This window comes from Uloborus diversus, chromosome 3, assembly GCF_026930045.1.
Source record: "Uloborus diversus isolate 005 chromosome 3, Udiv.v.3.1, whole genome shotgun sequence".
NCBI classification, from domain to species: domain Eukaryota; kingdom Metazoa; phylum Arthropoda; class Arachnida; order Araneae; family Uloboridae; genus Uloborus; species Uloborus diversus.
In genome coordinates, this window is record NC_072733.1 from 192,465,457 (window position 1) to 192,490,663 (window position 25,207).

Consider the following 25,207-nt stretch of genomic DNA (forward strand, 5'->3'; position numbering starts at 1 on the left):
TCAGTAAATCGAAGGTTGAATGAATAAATTAAAAGATACTGAACCAATAAATGAATTAATTAAAAAGAAATAAATTCATTTATAGATGAGGAAAATAAAAGTGAGTAAAATTGTAAATGAATTAAAAAATTAGTGAATGAATGAATAAGTAAGAGAATTACTGAATGAAGAAATGTAAATGTATTAATAAATAAATGAATGTGATTTAGTAAATGAGTGAATAAACAAAACAAACTGTTTCATATTGCCGCATTCACTTTGCCCCGCATGTACTTGACTATTTGCACAAAATATTTAAAATACGAATAAGCTTAATATTAACTAAATAAATTCTGCACCACATATTATATGGTCTCAATAAATTTTATAATAACAAAAACAATTTTTGGCTTACAACAAAATATTACAATACGAGTATCAATTTTCAAAAATTGCATGTATTATCATATGTTTTAACCTTCGACGGTGTTTTATTCCAGACTGGAATAGACTATGTGTGCTACTACTACATATTAAAAATATTACCAAATAGATGACGCTAAAAGCAGAGTAAATATTTCACTATATCACTTTGCCCCACATTCCCCTAATTATTTTTTAACTACGTACTATGGTTAAAGTTAAATAACAAAAAATACAGCCTACTGTATTATCAACAGCACAGTAAGTTTGCTATATTATGTGTAAATAAATTTACATCACATTTTATGATTTGTATGGCATTAGTAAACATATTTCAAGGTTTCCACTAAGGGAAAAAAAGGTAGTATTTCGCCAGTTTTTGTTTCTATCTTGAACATTTTAGATAAATATTTATTTGTACAAATTGTATGTAACGTTAAGTTTATTTAAATAAACAAAATGCTGGCAACAGAAGTAAATTTTCAGATTAACCAAGTTTCTGCTCTGATTTACAGTAAAATATCTTTCAATCTCTGTTACATGGGTAATATTCTTCCTTAAATCAGTTAGTTACTAAATAATGATATACTCTCAATTGGCCATTTAAAATTAATCACAACGCTTCAAAAAAAAAAAAAAAAATCTGAAAATGGTGATCTTGACAGAGAGTGCACTTTGATACAGCTTCGGACTTAAATGGATTTGAAAATACGTGTTACGCTTCAAGAAAAAAAATATCTGAAAATGGTGACCTTGACAAAGAGTGCACTTTGATACAGCTTCTAACTTAAATGGATTTGAAAATACGTGTTCGGTGCAACTAGGAGCAAAAAATAAGCTCTAGGTTTAAAGGAGCGTTCAGAAAAGCAAAAGAAAAACGCTCTTCTCGATCTTTTCTTCCTGTCTCTTTGCGGCTAAATTCCTAGATTCTTCTGTTCATCAATAATAATAAGATGGTAGCTGAAAATTATTGACAGCCGTTCCATTTTCACTGGTTGTCTTCTTAAGATAAGTATGAAAAAATAGAAAAATTTGAGATGAGAAATTTCGCAAACTTTTAAACGAATGTCCGCTTAATATAAGAGAACAGAACACAGAAAGATTTTTATCGAGTGAGGTTTCAGAAAAAAAATGTGGGAATCGTCTATCCTAGCGCGAAACCTGAATCATATGTTTATGATTATAGTAATGTAAATAAAAACATCATACAAAGTAGTCTTTTGGTAAACGTGAGCATTTTTAAAGCCACAGTTAAGTTTCTGCTGTCTCTTTACAGCCAGTTTTCAGTGCCTCTTTTTTCCGGAATTTTCAATTTACCAAAGGATGTCCGGTACTAATCTTGTCGGGAAATGGAAGTTTTGCTCTGGAAGTCTTACATTTAGATAATATTTAATGCATTTCGTTTCCAAACGAAAAGTTTTACAGAAGATGTAATCGTCCAAATTTGTAGCATTATAATTTATTCTAATACAAGTGAAATAAACAATATTCTACAAAGTTACAAAATTTCTTTTATTTTTGAACTTTTTTACGATATTTTTAACAAATAGAAAAGACTAGCTGACCAGTGGAAAGCATTCACGTTTTAAATTTATATCCCTGCTGTAAAAGTACCGCGTAAAAGCATCGTATGTAAAAATGAACATATTCGCCGGATAGAAAATTACCGGACTCAATATCTCCCGCACTAATTAAGATAATGACTTAAAAAGACTATTTTTCATAGTTCTGTGTGCTTAATGAGTGTATGAAGTTTCAAGTTTATATACTAGACGCTTATTTTTCTTAACTGAAGAGTATTTCCGCTGCATTAATTTCAACGCTATAGGTGTTATACGTAAAACGTGTTTTAAGAATGAAAAAGGCCACAAGACCGCTCAAACATACACTCGATCTCGGAAACCCGTTCAGTTGAAAGCCGACTGCCCACTGAGCTCATCATCACTCTCTTTTAGTGAAGCAAACGAAAAATCGCAATTTAGCCAAACGAATCAATCCGGATTTTTAAAGTGTTATTTATTTTTTTAATAGGAAAAATATGAGCTGTTCGTTTATTTTTCGACGAAAACGGCGAAAATTACCTAAAATATTTATGAAGTTTGATGACGTTTTAAGAAACTCATGGCGTTCATCATAAAAAAAGACATCAGAGAAATAATATAGGGGAGGGTGGCCCAAAGCGGATAGGTTTTCGAAGAGCGCCCGAAAATTGTAGTTTTTGGATTTTAATCGCAACAATTTTGGTTTGATTTTCTAGTAGGGTTCTTGAACTTCAAAATAAAAAGTGATTTTTGTATTATTTCAAACCCAATATTTATTTATTATCAAACATATGAAATACCCGCTTTGCCCCACTATTGAGCCCAAATCGGGTAAGCTTAACTAATTATGGTTTGGTACATTTTCCAATCAAATATGAAGTTATAAATGGTTAAAATAGTTGACTAGTTACCTGCCATTATATAAAAAAATATAAAACAGTTGTACTTGTCCAATTTAAAGTCAGTAGGTACATTTGTTTATAAAACATGAAGAAATAACTGAGTTAATTAATAGACTAATTAATTGCCATCCTAAAAAATATCTTTTTAAAGTTATCCTTATCCTACTGAAAGACAAAATCTAAGTCAGCACACGAGGCAAGAAATTTTAAATTAATATATGATTATATCTTATACCCGCTTTGCCCAAAGGCGTGTTTTTTATTTCGATAATTATAACCTTAAATTAATAATTTAAAAAACGGAATAACCATCGTAGTTTATAGGTGGTATTGTCAGAATAAGTTATTATTATTGACAATAAAAAGTAAGCTGGTCTTCGACTAATCACAAGTTACAAAACTTACTATTATTATTTTTTTAATGTATCATTTTTTTTAAATTTAAGCCTGGTTGCGCCCTGCCAATTCACTGCTGCTTCACTGGAACTGATAAAACCTCGGAGGTGTTCGAGTAAACTGGGCATACGTATTCATCGATGCTAACACACCATGGAGGGCATACGAAGGCCTACCCGCTTTGGGCCACCCTCCCCTATATAATAATTTTAAATAGTATTTTATAAAGACTTAAACCATATCCAAAGAATATAAGTTAAAAGTGATACAACATTTGTTGCAATATTTTGCCGCACCCTGTCAGAATGAAATTCTCGATGTGAGTTGTTCGTATATTTTTTGATGAAAGAGTGGGAAAAAACACATTTAATATTATACCTTACTTGTGAAATTTGATGACGTATTAAAAAAGTCATGGCGTTCATCACAAAAAATACATTAGAGAAATGATATACATGGTAGTTTTAAACATTATTTTATAAGACTTAAGCCATATCCAAAGAATGGAAATTAAAAGAGATAAAAAATTTGTTGCAATATTTTGCCGCATCCTATCAGAATTAAATTATCAGTGTGAGTTGTTCGTTTATTTTTTGATGAAAGCGGGAGAAAAATATTAAACATGATACTTTACTTATGAAATTTGATGACGTATTAAAAAAAATCATGGCGTTCATCACAAAAAAGACATTAAAGAAATGATAATTTTTTAGCCGTTTGATGGCAAATATTACTTTATAATGACTTAAGCCATTTCCAAAGAATAGAAGTTTAAAGAAATAAAACATTTATTGTAGTTTTTTCCTGCACCCTAACAAAATGAAATTCTCAATAAATGGAAAACATATAAGTATATTTTTCTGAGCCTATATTCAAAATGATTCAGGGAAACGTGGGAACTTAAAATTTACCTTCTACAACAGTTAGTAGGTTTTACGTCTTACTTTTTACATCTGCCCAGTACTCTGCTTCTGTCCTCCGTTTGAGGGTGTGGCTGATTGGATTTGGAATCCCTTGGGGTCAGTGAATTCCATTTGATCCTTGGAACGTTTAAGAATAATCCAGAGTAAATGTCACTCGCTTGCATGCTAAACTTCATTTCGTAAAATGAATTGTACTCTAGGTTATTATGTCGAGAGCTTTAGAAATAAGGAATAAATGAAAAAAAAAAGGAAGTCCTGCTTATTAAGAGCAGAGGAGCAATCCCATTACGACTTTCTCCGAATTGAGGCTATCATAAATATTTGAACTAATGAAGGATAAGCTGTGTCTTGCGCAACAAATTTGCAGTTAAAACTAGTGTAAGAGAAATATTAGTGATATTTAATTTATCTTTCTACAAACAGAATGTAGAAACAAAATACCATGTAAATGTATGGCGATCTTTACGCGTATTATTTTTAAAATCTTTGTGATAGTTCTATCAAATTACTTTTATCGGTGATAGTCATGAAACTATAAGCATTTCTTTCAAAACTACAAATTTTATTTGAATATTTTTGGCTCATAACACGCAACGTTTTTCATTAAAGCTTACGAAACTTTTTAAAAACTTACCAGCATACAACAGAAGTAGAGAAGTAAAATACTAAAATTTGAAATGGAAATGTAGAAAATTTGATAAAATATGAACATTTAAAGCAATTAATTTTTCACTGCGCATGTGCGAAAGATAGCTATTCCAAACTTTCATAATCTAAAACATAACTAACTTCTTCAATTCATAAAAAATTCAACTTTAATATCTTAAAAATTCAGAAAGTTATCAGCAATCTAATGAGCCGAGTTTCAATAATTCTTAGGTAGCCGATGTACCCTGAGGGGGTCGTTCGCAAGTTTGTAACATTTGCTTGCAATCGCTCAGTGTAATTCATGATAAAAACAAGTTATTTGCGAACGATCCCTCGCGATTCGATGCCTATCCAAGAGTTATTTAAATTCGGCTCATTAGTTTCCTGATAACTTTCCAAATTTTTTGAGATATTGAATTGAAATTTTTTTTATGAGTTAAAGAATTTTGTTGGGTATTATATGATGAAAGTTATAAATTGATATCTTTCGCGCATGCACAATGAAAAATTAATTACTTTAAATGTCCATATTTTATCAAATATATTATCCATATATTATGCTCTGATCATATCAAGCTGTGTAAAAAATAACTCACAAAAAATATTTTAAAATATCTAACCACCGTTAAACATTACAAAAGGCAATTTCAAATGTATGTATTAATATAAAAAAAGAATGTAAAACAAAATTAGATGTCCATTAAATTCATACATATATATTCCTAATTTGCACAGGAGAGTACCATGGCTCCACTATGAGTGGTAATATTTCACTTCGTCACTTAAAATGCAATGGTGAAAACCTCCCTTAATCTTTAATGTGGCTAGAAGGTTGCATTTTGCTCTTAATCAAATGAAGTTCTATTCAGTTATTCACAACTCATTTCACATTGCGTCAAGAGTGGTTAAAACAATAATTTTTTCCCCTGTGGGCGTAGTTTGTATTGCTAACGTTGTTTTCACCGAAATGCAGTCAAGGGGACATACGACTATTCATCTCGAAAATTTTCGATTTTGGAAAAAAAAAAATATATATATATATATATAAATTGTTCTTTTTAGTTTTTTCTGAACAATTTGAAACAAACAACTCTGAAAAGTTCCTGTGATTAAGAGAAGTAGGAGAGAAAACGTATCAGTTCATTTAAGCAGTTTGCCGTAAAAAATAACTTAAGAGCCGTCTTTCACAAAATGTGTGTATGTGTTTTGATATTACGTGCATTATAACTCAAGAACTAAAACATATGTTTACATGAAATTTTTTACTGAACCTGTATAATTCCATGTTTTACAAAATAAACCACAATTTGTGTACAATTTCTTACCTGAAAATTAAGGTAGGGTATAAAAAAGATGAAATTTCGACGATTTGTTAGCACTTAAAAATAATTTAAAAGCCGTTTTTCTGAAAATCTGTTATATATATATTAGTGTGTCTCAAAAAAATGAAAGTCGTTTTTTTAAAACGCATACGCTCTTATTTTTTTCCTTTTATATCAAAACGGTTGTAAAAAATGTTTCATGCAATTTGAAGCACGGAAACTCGTGCCGACTTTCGCCTAAAGGCCTAAACTTGTAAATAGCACGTGTTTAGTGACGTGATACTTTGCGAAGCTCAAAGCAGCTGTAAATAGTGCACAGAAAACAAATGAAAACAGAAAAACCATTATTATAGGGGGGGGGGGCATATCCGTGGCAACATGCAAACTGTCAAACGTGTCAGTACGAATACATTCCGGTCAACGAGCACTGTATAGTCCATCCATAGGGAACTAAACATGGCAGTGGAAATGCAAAGTTCGAAAAAAGAGATATTTTTAATAGGAGTCGCGTAAAACACCAAATTACGGGCCTGAAACTTCCTTCTAACGGACAAGTTCTGTCTGATTTGTTTTATGACATTCGAGAAGTAAATTTAACCATCAGTGAAAGTGCTAATCTCGCTATTCGGTAATGCATCATCTTTTGGGAAAAGGCACGCATTCCCACTAAATCGTTGCCAAATTGTGTGAATAAACTTAAAAACTTGTATCAAATTTGGAGATACTTACAAAAAAATGCAAAGAAACTGCAAGAAGTATTCAGGCAGGGACAACAAGAATTTGAGGGGAATTTAAGCAATTTATTCAATATTGCACATGCTGATGCACTTTGGTTAATCAAAATAGAGGAAGATGGGATTTTCTTGCAACTCCAAAGAGTGCCCGGCCGACGTAGTCACTTTAGGTGGAGCGGATAGAAAACTGGCCGACAAAGAGGAAGGGGCTCGACTTTGAGCTGTCAAAGAAGAAAACAGGCGCATTAATTACACGATTCCGCTTCAACATCCTCTGCATCTTATGAACCTGTACAAGAAGATTTCTCTTCGAGCTTTAGTGAAAATATTAATTCGGAAGATTTCCCTGAAACATATAAATCAGTACCTGGAACAAGTATATCAGAACCTGGAACAAGTATATTAGAACCTGGAACAAGTATATCAGAACATGGAACAAGTATTCCAGAACCCGGAACAAGTATTATCAGAACCTGGAACAAGTAAATATGTAATGAGGAGCGATTTTATTACTCCAAAGTCAGTTGCTTCATTGGGCAGATGTTCAAGTATACGAGATTATGTGTTTATTCTCGAAGCTACTATTGACGCACTTGGGTATAACATTGATGAATTTCCCATAGGTAAATCTTCAATTCAAAGAATTCGAACCAAAAAGCGGAAGGAGCACGGAGAAAGAATAAAAATTGGTTTTCAGTACGAGGTACCATATGTAGTGAATTTACCTTGGGATATGAAACGGTTGCCTGTTTGGGTGCTCAAAAATCAAAAGAAGATCACTTATCTATAGTTATTTCATATGGATGTGACGGAACAACTCATTGCTGAGTCTAAACTGGATAATTCTACAGGAAAAGTACAAACACAGGCTGTTTGAAAGGCAGTTTTAGATTGGAATCTCGAAGACAAAGTTAAAACTCTGTTGTGATACTTCAGCTTCCAAAATAGGTCCTTTAAGTGGTTCTTGCGCTTTTCTTGAGCAAAAAAATTGATAGAGAAATGCTTTCCCCTTTGCTTGCCGCCATCATATATGAACTGATCCACCCCACTAAAATACAGTGCTATGGAGGAGCTTGCGAGTTGCTCCGAACTGTATCCAAATTTGGAAAATTTACTTGGCTTTTACCGTGCTGAACTTACTAATATTACAGTCAGGGAAGACTATCAAGAGTTGATAGAACTGCCTATCATATTTTTAGGTGGAAATACAGAAAATGAATTTAAAAGAAGACCACCGGGAGCCATGCACCAAGCTCGATGGATGGCTCGAGCGGTTTACTCCCTAAAACTATTACTGTTTAGTTCACAACTAAAATTAGATACGAAGGAAAGTGAAGCATTGTTTGATGTCTGCTTGTTTTTAGTGACAATATACATGAAACCATGGCTTTAATGCATTTTTGCAGTCAAAGCACCCAAAAAAGATTTGCGCTTTTTGAAACAAGTGTACGAAAATGTGGACTCAATTATCTCAAAAGCTGCTCTACAAAAATTCACCCACCTTTTATGGTATGGTCAATAATATTTCATTCCTTGATGTGAAAAAGACTGTCTCAATGCTTAAAGCAGTAAATGATGCAGCTGAAAGAGCGGGAGAAATGATGCAGGACTTTCAAGGTTTGCTAACAGCTGATGAGGAACAAAAACAATTTGTGTTACGTTGCGTCCAAGAGCATCGGAAGCTCTATCCTGACTGCAAAAAGCAAACATTGAAATAAAAATATGTACACTAATGTTTCTTGTAGTCTAATATTGTTGTAAATATCCGCTTTATAATAAATTGATGTTGCGTGTAGTAAGGAATTATACGGTTAGAAATCTTTCCACTGTAGTCGCCGTACAGGATTTCAGGTCCAAATTTGACCTCAAGTCGGCACGGGTTCCTGTTATTTTATTGCCATAAAACTTTTTTCTCATATTTCTGAGGTGGAATGGAAAAAATTTGGAGGGTATGCGTATTCGATTTCACAAATTTTTTTTTCGCCATTATATCTTGGGACACCCTAATATATATATATAACGCGTATGATAACTCAGATATAGGAAATACGAATATTTGCACACGAATTTTTAAGGAACAAGTTAACGAGTAATTGGTCTTTTATCTCGAGATATTATTTAAAATTTTAATTTTTCAAAGTGTCCCAATACTTTTCTTTATGCAGTTCATTCCTTTAATCTATTTTTAATTGGTACATGCATCAGAAACTCTGTTTAAAAGTCCCACTATTCATAGCAAAACCGAAAATTGCATTCTACGGAAAGATACAGACATGAAAAAAAGTTTTACGTTACCAAACATTTTCCATCTTCGAACATCGAGTATACGAAAAAAGACAAAGTTTAATTGGTGCTTGGACTATGGCCAAAAGTACTAAAAGGCATTAAACGTTAAGAAAATGTCTTTCTCTAATTGGGACACTTGTTTCGAGCTTTTGCCAAAAATAAAACTATCAGAATGTTCTTTTAGTTGTAGATGGTAACATAAGTCAGACAGGTTAATTATTAAAATCACATGATAGAAACTCATACATTTAGTAAAATTATATTTTTTTATTTTACACTACTAGACATTGAAAATGCAACAGTGAGAAGATTTAGTAAAATATATGAAAATTTAAGGAATGAAGTTGCTGAAATAAGTTTGCAGAAATTAATCATGGGAATATAGTGCGGGATAAAATGATAGGAAACTGCAAAAGAAGCAACAGTTTAAAGAACCAAACTTTCTGCCTCTATCCAGAATGTCGAAAACTTCAGCGTTTCAGAAGACACGTGTTGTAAAGAGATTTCCTTCAATTCATTATTCGCGTGACAGACCTTCGCATTCTCCTAGGTTCGATGATTCGTTATATATCATTTAGTTATTAATGAATAACGTATGTTAACTTGAATTTTACAAAATATTTACTTGTAGAAAAGTGAAAAATAGCATTTTAACTCTGTTGAAATTTGGCATTGTAACGAATTTTCGAACAATTAAACAAAAATCCTTCTCATGTTGGAGCCTCGGAAGCAACCTTATGCTTTATTTGTCAGGGGAGTGTGAATTTAAGGAGTGAACTAGTGAAAAGTTTCTGAGGAATCAAAAACAACCCTTTGCGATGACGTCTACTGATGTCAAAGATTGCTACATCGACGAGAACGAGCCAGTTGGAGAGCTAACTGCTAACTTCACTTCGATTTCCAACAATTATCCTCGACTTAATTTGCCCAAGTTGGAAAACAGTCTGGTTGGAAAGCATTATGGCCTTCCACCTTTCAGAAACTTGTCATTGCTAATTGAATTTTTCACCTCGAATAGTTTCTGCGTACATATTCACAAAAATAGTAATACTACTTCATTCTATAACTATCTTCATTCCAAAAATTTAATTTTTAAAAATAACTCTTGGATTCTCAGTGTGTGAATCAGTATCCAGATATTCCAATAACTCACATATTCTAGAAAATGTTTTTGTAATGCATAAAGTGCTTTTTTATCTGTTGAAACATATCCTTTTTCTTGCTATTTTTTTTTAAATTGTGCTGAATTGTAAAGTATGCTTTGAAAATAAAGATAATTTTGAAGTGGAATGGGCACCAATGTAGTATTGAGCATCTAATCTCCAATTGTTTCACTCCAACATCCATCAGAGGATGATAAACTGTGAAGGGTAGTTGAATTGGAAGGCATATGAACTTCTATTTTTCATGACACTATCAGCTCGCTAATTGAAACTGAGTTGCTTCACACATGATCTCAATAAAAAAAAAGGTCATACTTCTTGCCGTTCTTACTTTGCTCATTTCTTCAATCTTTATTAAAAAAAAAAATCTTTATCATTTAAAAAGCATCACATATGCATTTGCTGTCTGTGTACCAAACTTTTTCTATGTCTGTTTGTTTAAAAATGCTTATTATTGGTGTTAATATTTTTCCTTTGTGTCCTGTTTTTTTCTTCCTCTTCCAAATTATTCTGTACTCACTTTATAAATTGAAAGTACCTAGTAGTAAACGTATGAAGTTATTTTTTGGTAATTAAGTCTACATTGATTATAACATTTTATTCCTTTTTTCTAATTTCGATGTTTTGGATTAGTTTTTCCCTAACGGTCGATCCCTCGAAGTTTCCGACATTTGAGCATTTTTAATCCATATTTATTTGTCAAATCATATATGTTATTTCTCAATGGGTTTTTTCTGTGAGAACGCCATAGTTCTCTTAATACTTTATCAAACTTCATAATCATTTTAAAGACTTTTCCCACCATTTTCGGCGAAAAATAAAGAAATAATTCATATGTCAGTTGTTTTATCGAAAAAACAATTTATTCTGTTTTTATTACGCATTGATTCAATGCATAGCATCCCGAAATAGAGGCTGATTGGCTCAGTTGATTATAGCGTCATGCTAATAATGCTAAGGTCGTCAGTTCTAATGCTCATGGCCATATGTTTTAATGACTTATTCTCTTCAGTAGAATTAAAACCAAAATTTTTCGTTGTAGGACCTTAAGCCAGCGGTTCTCATACTTTTACAGCCATGGAACCCTTAGTGGTTTGCTTTTACTTCAAGGAACCTCATTCTTGTTTTTGACTAAAAGACATTGTTTAAACTCTAGGAGTCAAGTGATAATGATGAAAAATGAACATCATTCGATTACTTTTTTCTACATAGAAAAACAGCTGGTTACGTGAAAAACTTTCGTATTTTAACAGCTTAACACGTTTTAAGGTGCGCCAAACCTATCTTAACTACAGTAAACACTCGATAACTCGAAGTCTAAACGGACCGGCTAAAACATTTAAGTAATCGGTATTTAAATATATGAAGTTCACTTCCGAGCCATCTCAAAAATAATATTTATATTCTCTTTCAGGAAAAGTGCATGGTAGATAGATTATAGCACAACAGTTTAGATAAAACTAATTATTTGTTCTATGTAAAATATCTTTACAGAGAAATTGCATTAATATGCTTCAAAAAAGGAAGCCATTTTGAGTGCTTACATTATTTTCATCGCATCTAAAAACGTTATTAAACTTGTAAATACAATTCGACTTATCCACGTTTTTGGAATTTTTCATGTACTGAAATAAAATATGATGTTTGCTGATTATTTGGGGATGGCAAATATTCTTCATCATTATCTTCATCAGAATCTTCACAAGCAATTCTCCTTGAACAGCTTGCACAATCGCTTCATAGAAGTAGTTCCATTTTCTATAATTTTCAAGTAATTTTCATTTACGCCAGTCCACGTCAGTAAAGATTTCAAATTGATACCATTCGTCGGTCACTTTAGCTTCTTTAGCATTGTTGTTTATGAAACTCAGTTCTTAAAGCGATTTTAACTACTGTTTCTTTCACAGCCCAATTTATTTTCTCTTGACAACAGTTCGCATTGCTTTTAAACGTCTTTCTGTCACGATTAATTGAGTCATTTCCAAAATACACTTTTTTTTTTTTTTTTTTAAATTTTTGCCAAAATTTTAAGACTTTCAAAGATTAGCCAGCAATGAAATTTTAGGTCGTTAGCCACGGCAAAATTTAACCCAATCGGTTACTTTTCACGCAATCTTTCAATACTGTGCGCATTAAGGAGCACTATTGTAAACAAATTATCCCCTTCATACAAGCTGATAAGCAACGCAGTGTGCTAAAAGAAGGGCGGTGGAGTGTAAAACCAACTTTTTCCCAGTTTGGCTGCTTTTTAATGCAAAAAAGTAAACGAAACTTAAGTAAAAACTTCCACTTAGAAGGAGGACAGTTGAGATATCGAGATAAAATTTAGATTGAAATCACTTAATTATTTTGGGACCGAATAAAAACTTCGAAATAGAGGAATATTCGAGTTATAAGGCTTTGAACTATCGAGAGTCGACTGTATTTTTGGAAACTATCTGTCCGTCTGTTTGTTTGTGCTTAACATGTATTTTTCCGGTTTCTTATATGTGACCTAATTTAAACCGTAAGCATAGAATTAAAGGAAACTTCATGTGTATGTGCACCCCCATGTGAACTGATGTTGATTAGTTTTGGCACCAATCGCTTCAGAAGGTGAACCAATCGAAGGATTTCCACTTTAAGTGTGACTGTTGTATTTCAAACAATGACACAAGGTTTCGCATACAAATTGGTACTACTACTTCAATGGGAGAAATGCTGATAAATTTTTTCCACCAATCATTACAAAGGGGTGTCAGAACAGTATGAATTTCTCGTCAAACGGTACTATTTATATCTCAAAAAATAAAATAAGCAAATCATAGATAAAAAGGGAAGAATTAAACCAGAAAATAAAGTTAAACGAAAGGCAATTTAAAAGTTAAACCAAAATGGAACATGAGTAGGAATCCTAAACAATACAACATCAACCCTAAGCTACCACACAAGCTGCGATAAAAGTGCAAGAACTTAATATGGTTTCTCTTAATGTGTTTGTTTAAAGGGTTATTTACTCTAAAACTTCAAAACCATCAAAGAGCGAAGTAAAATCTCTTCCTCTTGAAAATGGATCTTACAAACCCAGTCCCATTTTCGTAATGAGATTAGAAGATTTCTAGTGGTCGTTTTAAGAATCTTTTCCAAATTGAGTTAATGTGAGTCAGCCTTGAAGTAAAGTAATAAGAAATCATCAAAGGATAGGCTCATTTGCACTTAAAACTTAGCAAGTACTACAATGAGTCAAATGCTGAATGCCATAAGTGTACTTTAAGTTTACTTCAAATGTACTAGAAACATTCGCACGAAAATAGTACAAATTATGTCCGACGCTTTTGGATTTTTATTATGAATTTTAATGTATTCCTATTACTAATCATAATTTTTATTTTCCTCTATTATTTGTGCATAATAAAGTATTTTTAAATAAGCAGTTAAGAAAGTTAAAGTAATTTTAAAGTAAATTTTTTGATCACTTCGTGTAACAGTGTGGAAAAATAACAAGAGTAGAAAAATAAGTCTTTAAAATACCATTTCAATCACAAAGAAGAAATACGGTTACAGAAGAAGCATGAAATGAACTGATTCTAAAACATATCCTGTATGCAATTTCTAGAAAAAAAACTTTTTTAATCATTAATACATTTAACTGTTCAAACTAACTATCAGAAAAAAGAATTGGATTCATCTTGTTTGTTGACTAGAATTCAAAGTAGCACTAAAGTTATATAGTACAACATTTTTTTAAAAATATTACCAGATTTAATGTAATTGTTTATTTTATTTTCGAAATAGCTCTAACAGAGCGGACAGTGCGAAACAAGGAGCATATTGGGACGTCAATGTTTTTGTTCCGGGGAGTTTTTTTTTTCTCAAGTTGTGTTGCAACTTAAACTTTTATATAAAAGGTATAATAAATGATACTTAATATATTGTTGTTTTGTTTCAGAACAATTTAATATCTTATTTAAACTGCTAATGATCCTATACGGGTATTCGGGGTAGTCTCCTTTTTTGTTCCAAAGCGAAAGATTTTTGAACCCATCATAAATTGCTAATGTACAAGCAATTGATACTTAATTACGCAAAATTAACAGGGAAGTAAAGAAAAATATGATTAATTCGTGGTAATTATTCGAACTGAGAAAAAAAACATTCAAAGCCTCGGTCATGAGTAATTTGTTACTAAAACATATTGAGAAAGTCCTCTGAAATAAGAGCTACACCTAGGGTAACACACCTAACAATTCATTTATAATAAAATAAATTTCAACTGAAAATTGTAGAACAATATACATTCGCTGAAGCTTCTGTATTTTGTAGATATAGACACATTTAAATTGTGACATAGTAAAAGTCAAAATGAAGCTTTTAATGAAATATGTTAATTTTAATGCATTTCATTTCACAGCTCATAATTTCTTAAATGACGACATATTCTAGTCCAAAATACATAAACGAACAATATGCACCAGTATCATTCATTTATTTATCAGCATTTCTCGTATTTTCTACTTCAACTTGACAAGTTGTTAGAAAGATGACTGAACTAAATTGTGACAATACGTAAAGATGCGGTCAAGAGTTGTTGAGGAGAATTTTAAGACCATTTTTTTTTTTCTTAATCAAACAAACAGTAAAATTTTGCCGTTAGAGTATTTTTTAACATTAATGCAGTTCTTGGATTATGAATAGTAGTTGATATTATATAAAGACATAGGTAAAAAAAGAGCTTTTAGTGATCATATGAAGCAGTGAGGAGCAAAGAGATGTAAGTGGCAAAGTTTAAAAATTTGAGATAACCAGTACAAATAGTAGGGGTGCCTTTCCTCTGTCTTGGAGCAAGAGATAGTACTAGTAGTCGTGGAAGGTGCTGCTGTACAGCATGATTTGGAAAAAAAATTCAATGCAAACCTACCTAGGATGTTATTTTCAAACGCGTTTTAATCAAAACTTGAAAATGTCCACTTACATCCCTTTGCTTCTCACTGTCTCATATGTTTTTTGCTGCGTCTCATTTCACAACTCATGCTTTTTTAAATGACTACCCGTTTCTTTCATAGACTCTTTCAGTTTTCGATGTTAGCGCAACGTACGTCACTTTTGCCAATATTGTACTAATGGGACTAAACTTGATGAGATAAGAACATTTTTTTTTTTTAATTTATAAATATTAATAGTAAAAGCAGCCTCAGAAACTTTAGAGAAAAAAATTATAAAATACAAATCAAGCATAAAAGTCCTAATTTGACAATATTTATGCTGAGGAAAAATGAATCAAAGAGTTAACATCAAGGAACATAAAATAAATCAAAGTTGGGAAGCCAAACAACGGCGCTTAAACATACAACCTACACGTGATACGTGCCAAGAGGTAAATAAGTCTAAATTTAGAATGCAAAGAATACGTCGATCTTCAGTTACTACTTATTCAGAAGCAAGATGAGCGAATAAATAGGAAAACAAAATAGCTCTCATGTGTCGAAAGAAAATTCATATCTAGTTTTCACAATGAAGTATTGCAATATCTGAATTCCGAAAACCAGTATCTCGTACTATTTTGAAATTTCCTACAACCGGAATTTTATATATGCCAATATTTTAGGTATTCGGTACAGATAAATATTTTTCGATTAAAAAAAATAATTTATTAGATGCCTACCGTTAGTTTAAACGCGAAATTTTATCAAGCATTATTTTAACAATAAACCTATCAAAAGCAACATTTCAATGCCAAAATTTGCGTCCAAAAACAAAAACGTAGAGAATCAATGAATAAATGTATATGATGTTTTCATCATTATAGGGTGTGATGAATCATATTTTCTAGGTAATGGAAAAAAACGCAAAAATGTTTCTTACTATAAAGTTTTTGTAATAATGCTACAACTTGTATTCCTTGATTGTAATGAAATACCATAATAGACCGTTTTTATCTTTATTTTTTCCTTCTAATGTTATCAATTATTATTTTACTACTTTTATTATTATTTACTTGAGTATAATATTTGTTTCTTCATTTTATGTATTTTCATAATACAAATCGTAAGTTTTATATTTTATACCTATTTGTAGAAATTGTGCAGGGTTAGCATAAAAGAATATGAAATATAATTTTTTTAAACAGAGATAAACTATTACACTTACCACTATAAATAATACATAAAAATAAACTGTCCACGTTTTTTTTGAATGTGCGTAACTACTTAAACGTGCACATTCCGCACTAGCGCAACCAGAAATTCTTTCTAAAGTGATTTCTTTGGTCACAACAGTCCTTACAAGTGCATTAACTACTGTATTATGATTGGCAATAATGTTAAAACCAAGACCACTGGGGGGTGTCTCCCCCCTCCGCCCCCCACCCTCGCTGCGCCACTGACGTACTCCAACGCTGGATTGGCCGTGCAGGTGATGATGATTTACCCTTTATGCGTTGGCCAGCCTAATCCCCAAACCTAACCTCAAGTGATTTTTTAATGGGGTGTCATCAAAGACTGTTTATGCACCACCATTGCCTACAACATTGCAAGAATTGAAAGATCTTATAGGTGTAGCATTTCGAAAAATTGATAGTGAAACACTCCTATATTAGATGTGTGTCGCGTTACGAAAGGCGCACACATCGAACATTTGTGAGTGAAATGAAACTCGGACAGCTTATCTTTATTTTTATGCATCATTTATAGTGCTAAGTGTAATAGTTTATGAAATATAAATTTTTAAAACAAGGATGTTCTTTTATGCTAACCCTGTTTTTTTTTTCTTTCTTTTTCTTTTTTTTTCCGAATTTTAATTTTTTGACTCTAAAACAGACATTTCTACTGGAAATAATTATCGCATCAACTGAAATTTGGTTTCATTGAGAAAAAAAGAAGTTTAGAAAGAAGTTTTTAGAACACATTCTCCTCCTACGGTAAAAACAGAAATGGAGGAGATTAGTTTACGAGGGAAATGTTATAAGCATTATATGTAAGAAAAAACCATTTTCCCCCGACATTTGCATAGTTGCCATTTCAGCTCTTGTGTCTAATTTAACATGTTAAGTTTATTTCACATTTATTTTAGACAAATGTTGCGACGTGTAACGTGTTTTCGAAAAGACACAGGCAGCAATATTTTCCTTTTATAATCTTATAAAACGAGGTTTATCTTGAGTGTCAAAGAGTTTTCATGCGACGTGTTTTCGCAAAGACACACGTGTCAGCAAAATGATTATATTCTGCAGAAAACAAATCCATGGGTATTATTTTGGAGTTAAATTGTTGAGTACACTGTTATAACCAGGGGTTCCAGAGGAGTGAATATATTCCCTCTAAGGTGAAAACATGGTGCCCAAGGGCGCCATACTGGCCAGGAAATAGAGTAGGGGTGCGAAAACAGCAGATAATCGCAGATAGATGTGCCAAAACAGCAAGCAATCGCTAAATGACTCGTTGGCGCATGCGCTTCCGGCATACATTCACCATTCAACCATTTCAATATGGGGGTCGAATGATAGGTTGCATCTATGCGTGGCCTTCTATGTCTTTCACATTGAATGAAGTACACTATTGGATTAAATCTCAACTTTTCTAGGATAATTCTTTAAAATAACAAGTAAGTACAGTTTTTGATCACTTTGTAGTTTTTAGGGCTTTCAAACATAGTTAAAAGTACGTTTACTCCTTTTCAGTTACCGTTAGTCCGTTACGGTAGCGTAGTACCGTTAGTTGTTTAGTTTCAGTTTACCGTTACTGTCGTGAAATTTCCATCATTCAAAACGTTACTAAATATATCTATCATTATTTTCTTGAGTACTCGATAAGCAACATTTAATCACCAAAATAATAACCGCAATAAGATTATCAATAATCAACAAGTGAGAACCTAAATAAAATTGACATTGTGTATACATTTTTAAAAGTATAGCTTTTTAAAAGTATTCTAGATAACAAATATCTCGATTCCAATATTTTTTTCATTCCTTATTGTTTTAGTGAATAGCATCCCGAGAAAGGGGCCCATTAGCTCAAGTGGTAAGAGCGTTCTGCCAATCCCTCGAAAGTCATGGGATCGATCTCTTTTTAAGATCAAAAGCAAGACCTCATTTTAAATATTTTTGCATTGTTTTCCAGCGTAAAATAAAGAGTCAGTTGCTATTATTTAAAAAAAGAAAAAACTTAAAAACAGCGTTTTCGATTTCCTTCTGCCAAGCGCGATTGCTTCGCACGGGTCAGCTAGTTTGTCTTTATTATTGTTATTGCATTGTAGCTTTTAGTCAAATTTAAGCTATGGATAAAATATAGGGTTTTAATATGTTTTGTAATTGTACAGAAAAAAAAGGCATTTAAAGCATTATTTTTTCCACAAACGCTCTTAGCATTTTTTTTTTTTTAATTTTAGCCACAAAAAAATTGACCAAGTAACTGGTTTGCATAAAATTTACGCTGGAATTTACTAAGCTTCAGTGAATGTTAAAAATACTGTGTACCGCTTTTCAATTTATAAGAAAATTTAGTTAAGATCGCTATGCATCACACAGTTGATATGCTTAATTTCAGTGAACCTTCCCATAAAAACTCATGTGTTTATTATTGCAGAGTTTTGATAAAATTTGTTTTACAATTAATATTACTGTAAAATTTTCAGTAATACGCACCATGGATTCTGCAGTAGAAATCAATAATAGTGTAAACTACTTAAAAAATGATGTTGTTATTACGATAGAATTAGATGTAAAACTTACTGTAATGCAGTAAATGCCACCACAAAATTTAGGGTAAACTTTTTTTTCTACCCTAAAACCTTACAGAAAAATTAAGATTTTGTGCTGTAAAATACTGGCAGCATATACTGCCAGTAATCTTTTCATAACACTTGGGATCTACTGTAGTTCACACTGAGAACGCATGGGAAACACTTTTTAAATGTCGCTTAAGTATAAGCTTACAGGAGGATTCAAATACCGACTTGAGAGTTTAAACTCAAGTTATTTATCGTAAACGGTTGGATTAATATGATCCATTTAAACATAAAGTGACTAAGGATACTGAAATTTCATTAAATATTAACTTCTCTCTTCAAATGATTTTAAAATTCGGTGGCGTAAGAAGGTTTTGAGCAAGTAAGGTTAGCCACTTTCGATGTAGACCGTGCAACGGCGGGAGAAGCAGCGAGTAAGACAAAAATAGTAAACAATTATAATCTTCATTGTATTATGAAAAATAAACTAACTGTATTTCTTGTTCTTCAATTTTAAACTTATACACTGAGTTAAAAAATAATTAGTTTAAAAAACGGCACTTTACTTTCACTCGTCTTTAAATAGGGTAAGCGCAGAAGTAATAGGCCAGTCTCCAGAAGTTAGCCACTGCGACATGAAACTGCTAAGCAAATAGCATATACAGTAAAACCTGTAAAGTTGACCACCCTTCTCTCTAACTTGACCGCTATTTTCAGACACAGAATTAGATCTTATCATTTAATTCAACCTCTATAAGTTGACCACAAAAGTAGTGCCCCGCAAGTGGTCAACTTACACAGGTTTCATTGTATTTAGCTAAAAATTGGATATAACGCATTCCCATGATCGTTTACCGATCTTCATACTACTGTAAATTTGCATAACTTTTGTTTCAAAGGAGTTAATAGCATAATGTTTCAATGAAAAAAACCCAACTCCTTTGACTCGATTGTTTTTAAAAGGGCTGATGACCACCGGGTATAGAATTCCTTTGCACTTCCAATAGTCGACCAAGATAAGCCTATTTGGTTGATATACCCAGTAGTCGGTGAAGTTCTTAACACGGTTTTTCTAATGTTTCTTCAAATAGTTAAATTGTCTTGTATTTTAATGCTTTTATAATGCATGACGAATAAAAATTCCTTTTCTAACGTTATTTCATCTAAAGAAAATGTTTAAATTTTGTGCCTTAACTTTTTTTTTAACAAAAAGAATTATTTCGACATTTTATTTCTTCTAATGTTGATTTTAATTTAGAATTTTCGAAAACAGGTGTTGTAAATTTAGTTAGCTAATGTGTTTAGAATATAAACTCTAATGCTCAACTTATTACCAAATGATGATTTATCCTTTATCTAATCAAATCATCTTACATTGATGAAATTGATGAAATAAAAGATTTGATTTCTAATATTATTTATTCGGCATTTAATTAACATTCCAATTATAGGTGCTGGTACACCTGTCAGTATTCTACCAGGAAGAAATAAATGGTGTTGTAGGATAAACGAATAGTTATTTTTGAGGTTATGTGTGTTAAACTTTGATGATAAAGCTTAATGGGTAAGTTCAACTATTTTTAAAATTTCGAAAAAATATGTGATCTTCAAGTATGGAAATAAATTTGGCTACCAACGTTAACTGAACAGTATATATATATATATATATATATATATATATAGTTCGAATTTCCGTCATACTTCTCGGCTATGTACATGTGCACATTCACACTTCCACTTAACCATTTCAGTTTATTTCAGTTTAACTTATTTATTCTTAAATTTGAGATATTGCAAATACACTCTAAATTTTGGACACTGCTTCCAATTTGGGTACAAAGACATATAATAAGTGCTTGTCTGAGAAGAACATTGAAAAAATAATTCGTATAGTTGTATTGAGAAAAAATAAAACTTAAAAATTTAAAGAATAATGACTATTCTGATGACAATAAATGTGCCATACCGTTTCAGGACAGAGAATTTGTCATTTGTAGAAAAATCGGAGTCTACTGATAAACAATTAGAGTTTTTTTTTTTTTTTTGCAAAATATTACAAATGATAGTTCCGCTAATTAACATGAGTCTCAAAATGTAGATGAGTCCAATTGATTTCTTTTGAATTTCACATAATGAGAAAGAATGAAAATTAACGTGAAAAGATGTGAAATAAAAAATATAGAGAGCTAAAAGTCAGCTGCATGCGGAATTATTTGGATACACCAAATAGGGGAATGTGGGGCAAAGTGAAATATTTAAGATGACTGAACTTTTTCAAAAAATGTACATAAGGGAAGTTTGTTTTGAAAATTACAGCATATAAAGAAAAAACAGTATATTTTATAACAATATTTGCATTGAAAAATATTTTTTATTTTTGGCAGTAAATTTTCGCTTTCAAAAAAAAAAAAAAGAGTGGAAAATTTTTACTTTTTTTTTTTTTCATGGGGCAAAGTGAAAAATGAAATATTTTCGTAATGAAATATTTTCTGTATGATTACGAAAAAATAGTTTTGATCAAAAGAATCAGTAAATAAAAGGTTGAATGAATAAATGAAAAGATACTGAAAAAAATAAACTAATGATTAAATAAATAAATTATTGCATGAGGACAAACAAATGAGTGAGTAAAAGAGTGAAGGAATAAGAAAATAAGTGAATGAATGAATAAATAAGTGAATGAATGAATAAATAAGTGAATTACTAAATTAAGTTACATTTATAAAGTAGTTAATAAGGAATACGTACGAAATTTAAGAAATGATTGAATAATTAAACGAAATTAACTATTTAACTTTGCCCCATCCACTTTGCCCCACATGTACTTGTCTAATTGAACATAATATTAAAAATACAAATAAGCTCAATAAAAACTAAATAAATACATATTAGAAGGTCTGAATTAATATTTCAAATGCTAATTTCAAGAATTTTATCATTCAATGATACCAAAAATAATTTTCGACTTACAACAAAATATATGGGTATCAGTTTCTGAAAATTGCTTGTATTATCATGTTCTATGATTTTCAGAGGTAATTTTTTATTGACAGGAATAGACTACATGTGTCACTACATAGTTAAATTATTTCTAGAAAGGTGGCACTAAAAGCTAAGTAAATATTTCACATTTCACTTTGCCCCGCTATTCCACTTGGCCCCACATTCCCTTAGTTTTATGCTTCCAAATACAGAGGGGAACTCGAAAACATTACATTCAAAAGTATTGAGAACGCTGGAGAGGCAATCAATATTTTCAGCTGGCAAGTATACATTCTGAAATCTGAAATCTTCCTAAGCTTACAAGACTATTTCTATTTAGTGTCATTTTTTCTTTAATATAGTTGCAAAATACACTTCTTTAAATTAATAATTCGTGTACCACGCTATTATCTATTGCAGAATACATAAAAACAAAAATTAAAAAAAATAAGTGCCCTAAGTTAGGGAGGAGTGTCCCTAACTTGGGACAATGAACATTGTTTGTTTTATTCTTTAAAGTACATATCGATACATGTATACGTTGTTAATCTTCTGAGATGAAGTACTAATGCTCTTCCTAAAAAATAGAATACTTCGTTCAAATGAAAAACATATGACTAATATGCAACGAAAGGCAAAAGTTCAACACTGTCTTAAGTATGGGCACTTGACTGTAACTCAAATTATTTCAATCAATGTTAAACCTGTGATTATTCAATCTACTGCTAATTATGATAAACTTGTTGCTTTACCAAAGATTCATGATGCCTGTATACTACTTTTAAAAATTGCTTCAAATGTTGGTACTGCTTCATAATACTGCTCATAGCTAAATATTTAATTCATTGTGTTTTCATCACTAAGAAATCCAAACTTATTTCTCGTTTAAAATTACGCTGAATTTTTTTAAAATACAATTCCATTAAACAACTTCGGATAAACGAAGTTCCGATGAAAAGAATCTCGGATAATTGAGGTACTTCTGAACAATTCCACTGAATGCTACATGAGATAATGAATGACACCGAACGCTGTGTAAAAGTTATGAAGTTTAAAAAGCTTAAATTAAAATAAAAACAGTGAAGACAAAATCAATATCCAAATAAATGATTACCACGAAATTAATCGATATCCCAAAAATTGCTTATTTATCGGCAACTCAATTCGCAATGCATTCCTTTTCAGTTGTTCGTTCAGCTATAAACGCTTGATGTGTAGATATTTCTAGATCCCAAATGCATGTAGAGATATAAGTGAATTCCTCAGCGTATAAAATTAATTCCACTTTTGTCTGTTATTCCCCCCCCCCTCAAAATAGAAGTTTACGCGTACGTGCTTATATTACTTTGAAAATGTGTTTTTGGTATTTAAGTCATAACACAGTTATCAATTTCTCCTGTAGAAAAGTATTCTTTTAGTTTTCAATAAAAGTTTCTATTAATATTTGCATTTTTTCATAAAAAAATAATTTCTTTCCTTATTGCAGATACTTTACTTTAAATAAGTAAATGTTTTTATTTTTACATTCCGCTCTATTCCAATGGTTTAGCTTAAGGTTTCACATTAAATAGAGAAAATGTCCAACACGGCCTAGCAAAGAATAGAGAACTACAAAAAAGATACCTGTTGAATTCCTATTCAAAATCCCAATTCGTTTGACTTCTATCGTGTACTTTAAAAAAAAAATGATAGCCTAGTCGTATTGCCTTAAAAATGTGTGATTTCCCACATTTTCTTTGTTGCTATTTGGAGCAAAAAACATACTAACAAATTAATATCATAACCTATCAGAAACATATTTCCTTTTTTTTAGAACATGTGACTAGGCAAAGGAAAAATTGTTGCAGGTTGAGCGGAGGGAAAAAAATGATTTCGGAAATCCAAGTTGTATTAAATGCAGTTTTGATTAAATTTTCTTTGTTGTCGTTTGGAGAAAAAACCACTGTGAATGCCAAAAACATTTGATATTCAATTGATTTTTATTCTGAACATGGTGGCAGTTTTCATTTACTAACAAGTTAACAAATTAATATCATAAAAATATATTACATTTTCTTTTATTTGTGACTAGGAGAGAAGAAATTGAGAAAAGTTCAGCGGAGGTTAAAAAAAATGCTTTTGTCGTCTCATTTCGTTGAAATTTAATTTGTACCAAGTGCGTGCAATTGCGCTAAGTTATGCACTTGATTACACATTGTTTAGAGTTCGAGTCGAAATGTTACCTTGCTTGCATCACCCATTTCATTGAAATTGAATTTGAAAGCAAGTAAGTGCAATGTTGTGCAATTTATACATTGTTTAAAGTTCGAGTCGAGGTGTTGTTACTTTGTGTCATTCATTTCGTTGAAATTGAATACTAAAGCAAGTGAGTGTAATTGTGCGAAGTTGTGCAGTTCGCACATTGTTTAAAGCTCGAGTCGAAATGTTCGCATCGTGTTTGGGGGAACAACACGAAGCAACCCCATGTGATATGGATGTTTTTCCGGAATCTGCGTTTGCGCAAACCATGCATCATTGCAGTGGGTGGAAGTGAAAGTGATAGTTTTGGTGTTTTTTTTTTTCTTAAGATACTTTGCGAGAATTTCACGGGTGAAAGAAGCCTAGCAACAGGCAGATGAGATCAGCTACAAATCTGGCGCCATGGGATGCGTTTTGAAAGCGCTAATGATCGATCGTTCAAAATCGATTGAAATCGGTTGGGAGGAGAGACGGTCAACTAACTACAGGTGGTCGAAGAAGGTCGAAATGAGAAATCGGCAGGCAAAGACTTACAGAGAGAATTATATCTTCGTATGATGTTCTCCAAGAAGGTGTTTTGCGGTGCGACGAGTCCTCTCCGTCCACCGGGCATCTTGACATCCCGGTTTCTCTATAGCTGCTAGGGGAGCGTCTCTCCCCTGCTACCTGTTAAATGCACACTCGCTGCTTTGAGCCCGCGGACACACTGCTCTCAAAAAGCGCTCTACGGAACACTTCCTCTGCCGCACGTCCACATATATCGATCCGAAATTGGCGAAACAGGGTGTTCGCCAAATCTGGCGATTCCACCGGCGAACAATCTTAAACTTTTTCCGCCAAAAAGCTTTTGAATTCTGTTCTGCTCCCGGCACTAAAAGGAGTGAATTCCTAAAATAAATTCCAAGAGTTTCTGAAAAGAGTGCTTTTAAACTGTGACATTTAAAAGATTCATTTCCATTTTCAAAAG

The 25,207-nt window shown here is 31.9% G+C and overlaps 1 protein-coding gene across 1 annotated transcript in view; it reads right to left on the reverse strand.

Annotated features, from left to right (window-relative positions):
- Positions 1–24,853, reverse strand: part of LOC129219105 (potassium voltage-gated channel protein eag-like) — a 105,026-nt gene extending 80,173 nt beyond the window's left edge. Inside the window, exon 1 of the mRNA XM_054853424.1 lies at positions 24,775–24,853. Coding sequence (XP_054709399.1) covers positions 24,775–24,853 — 79 coding nt within the window. The remainder of the gene's footprint in view (positions 1–24,774) is intronic.
- Positions 24,854–25,207: the final 354 nt, after the last annotated feature.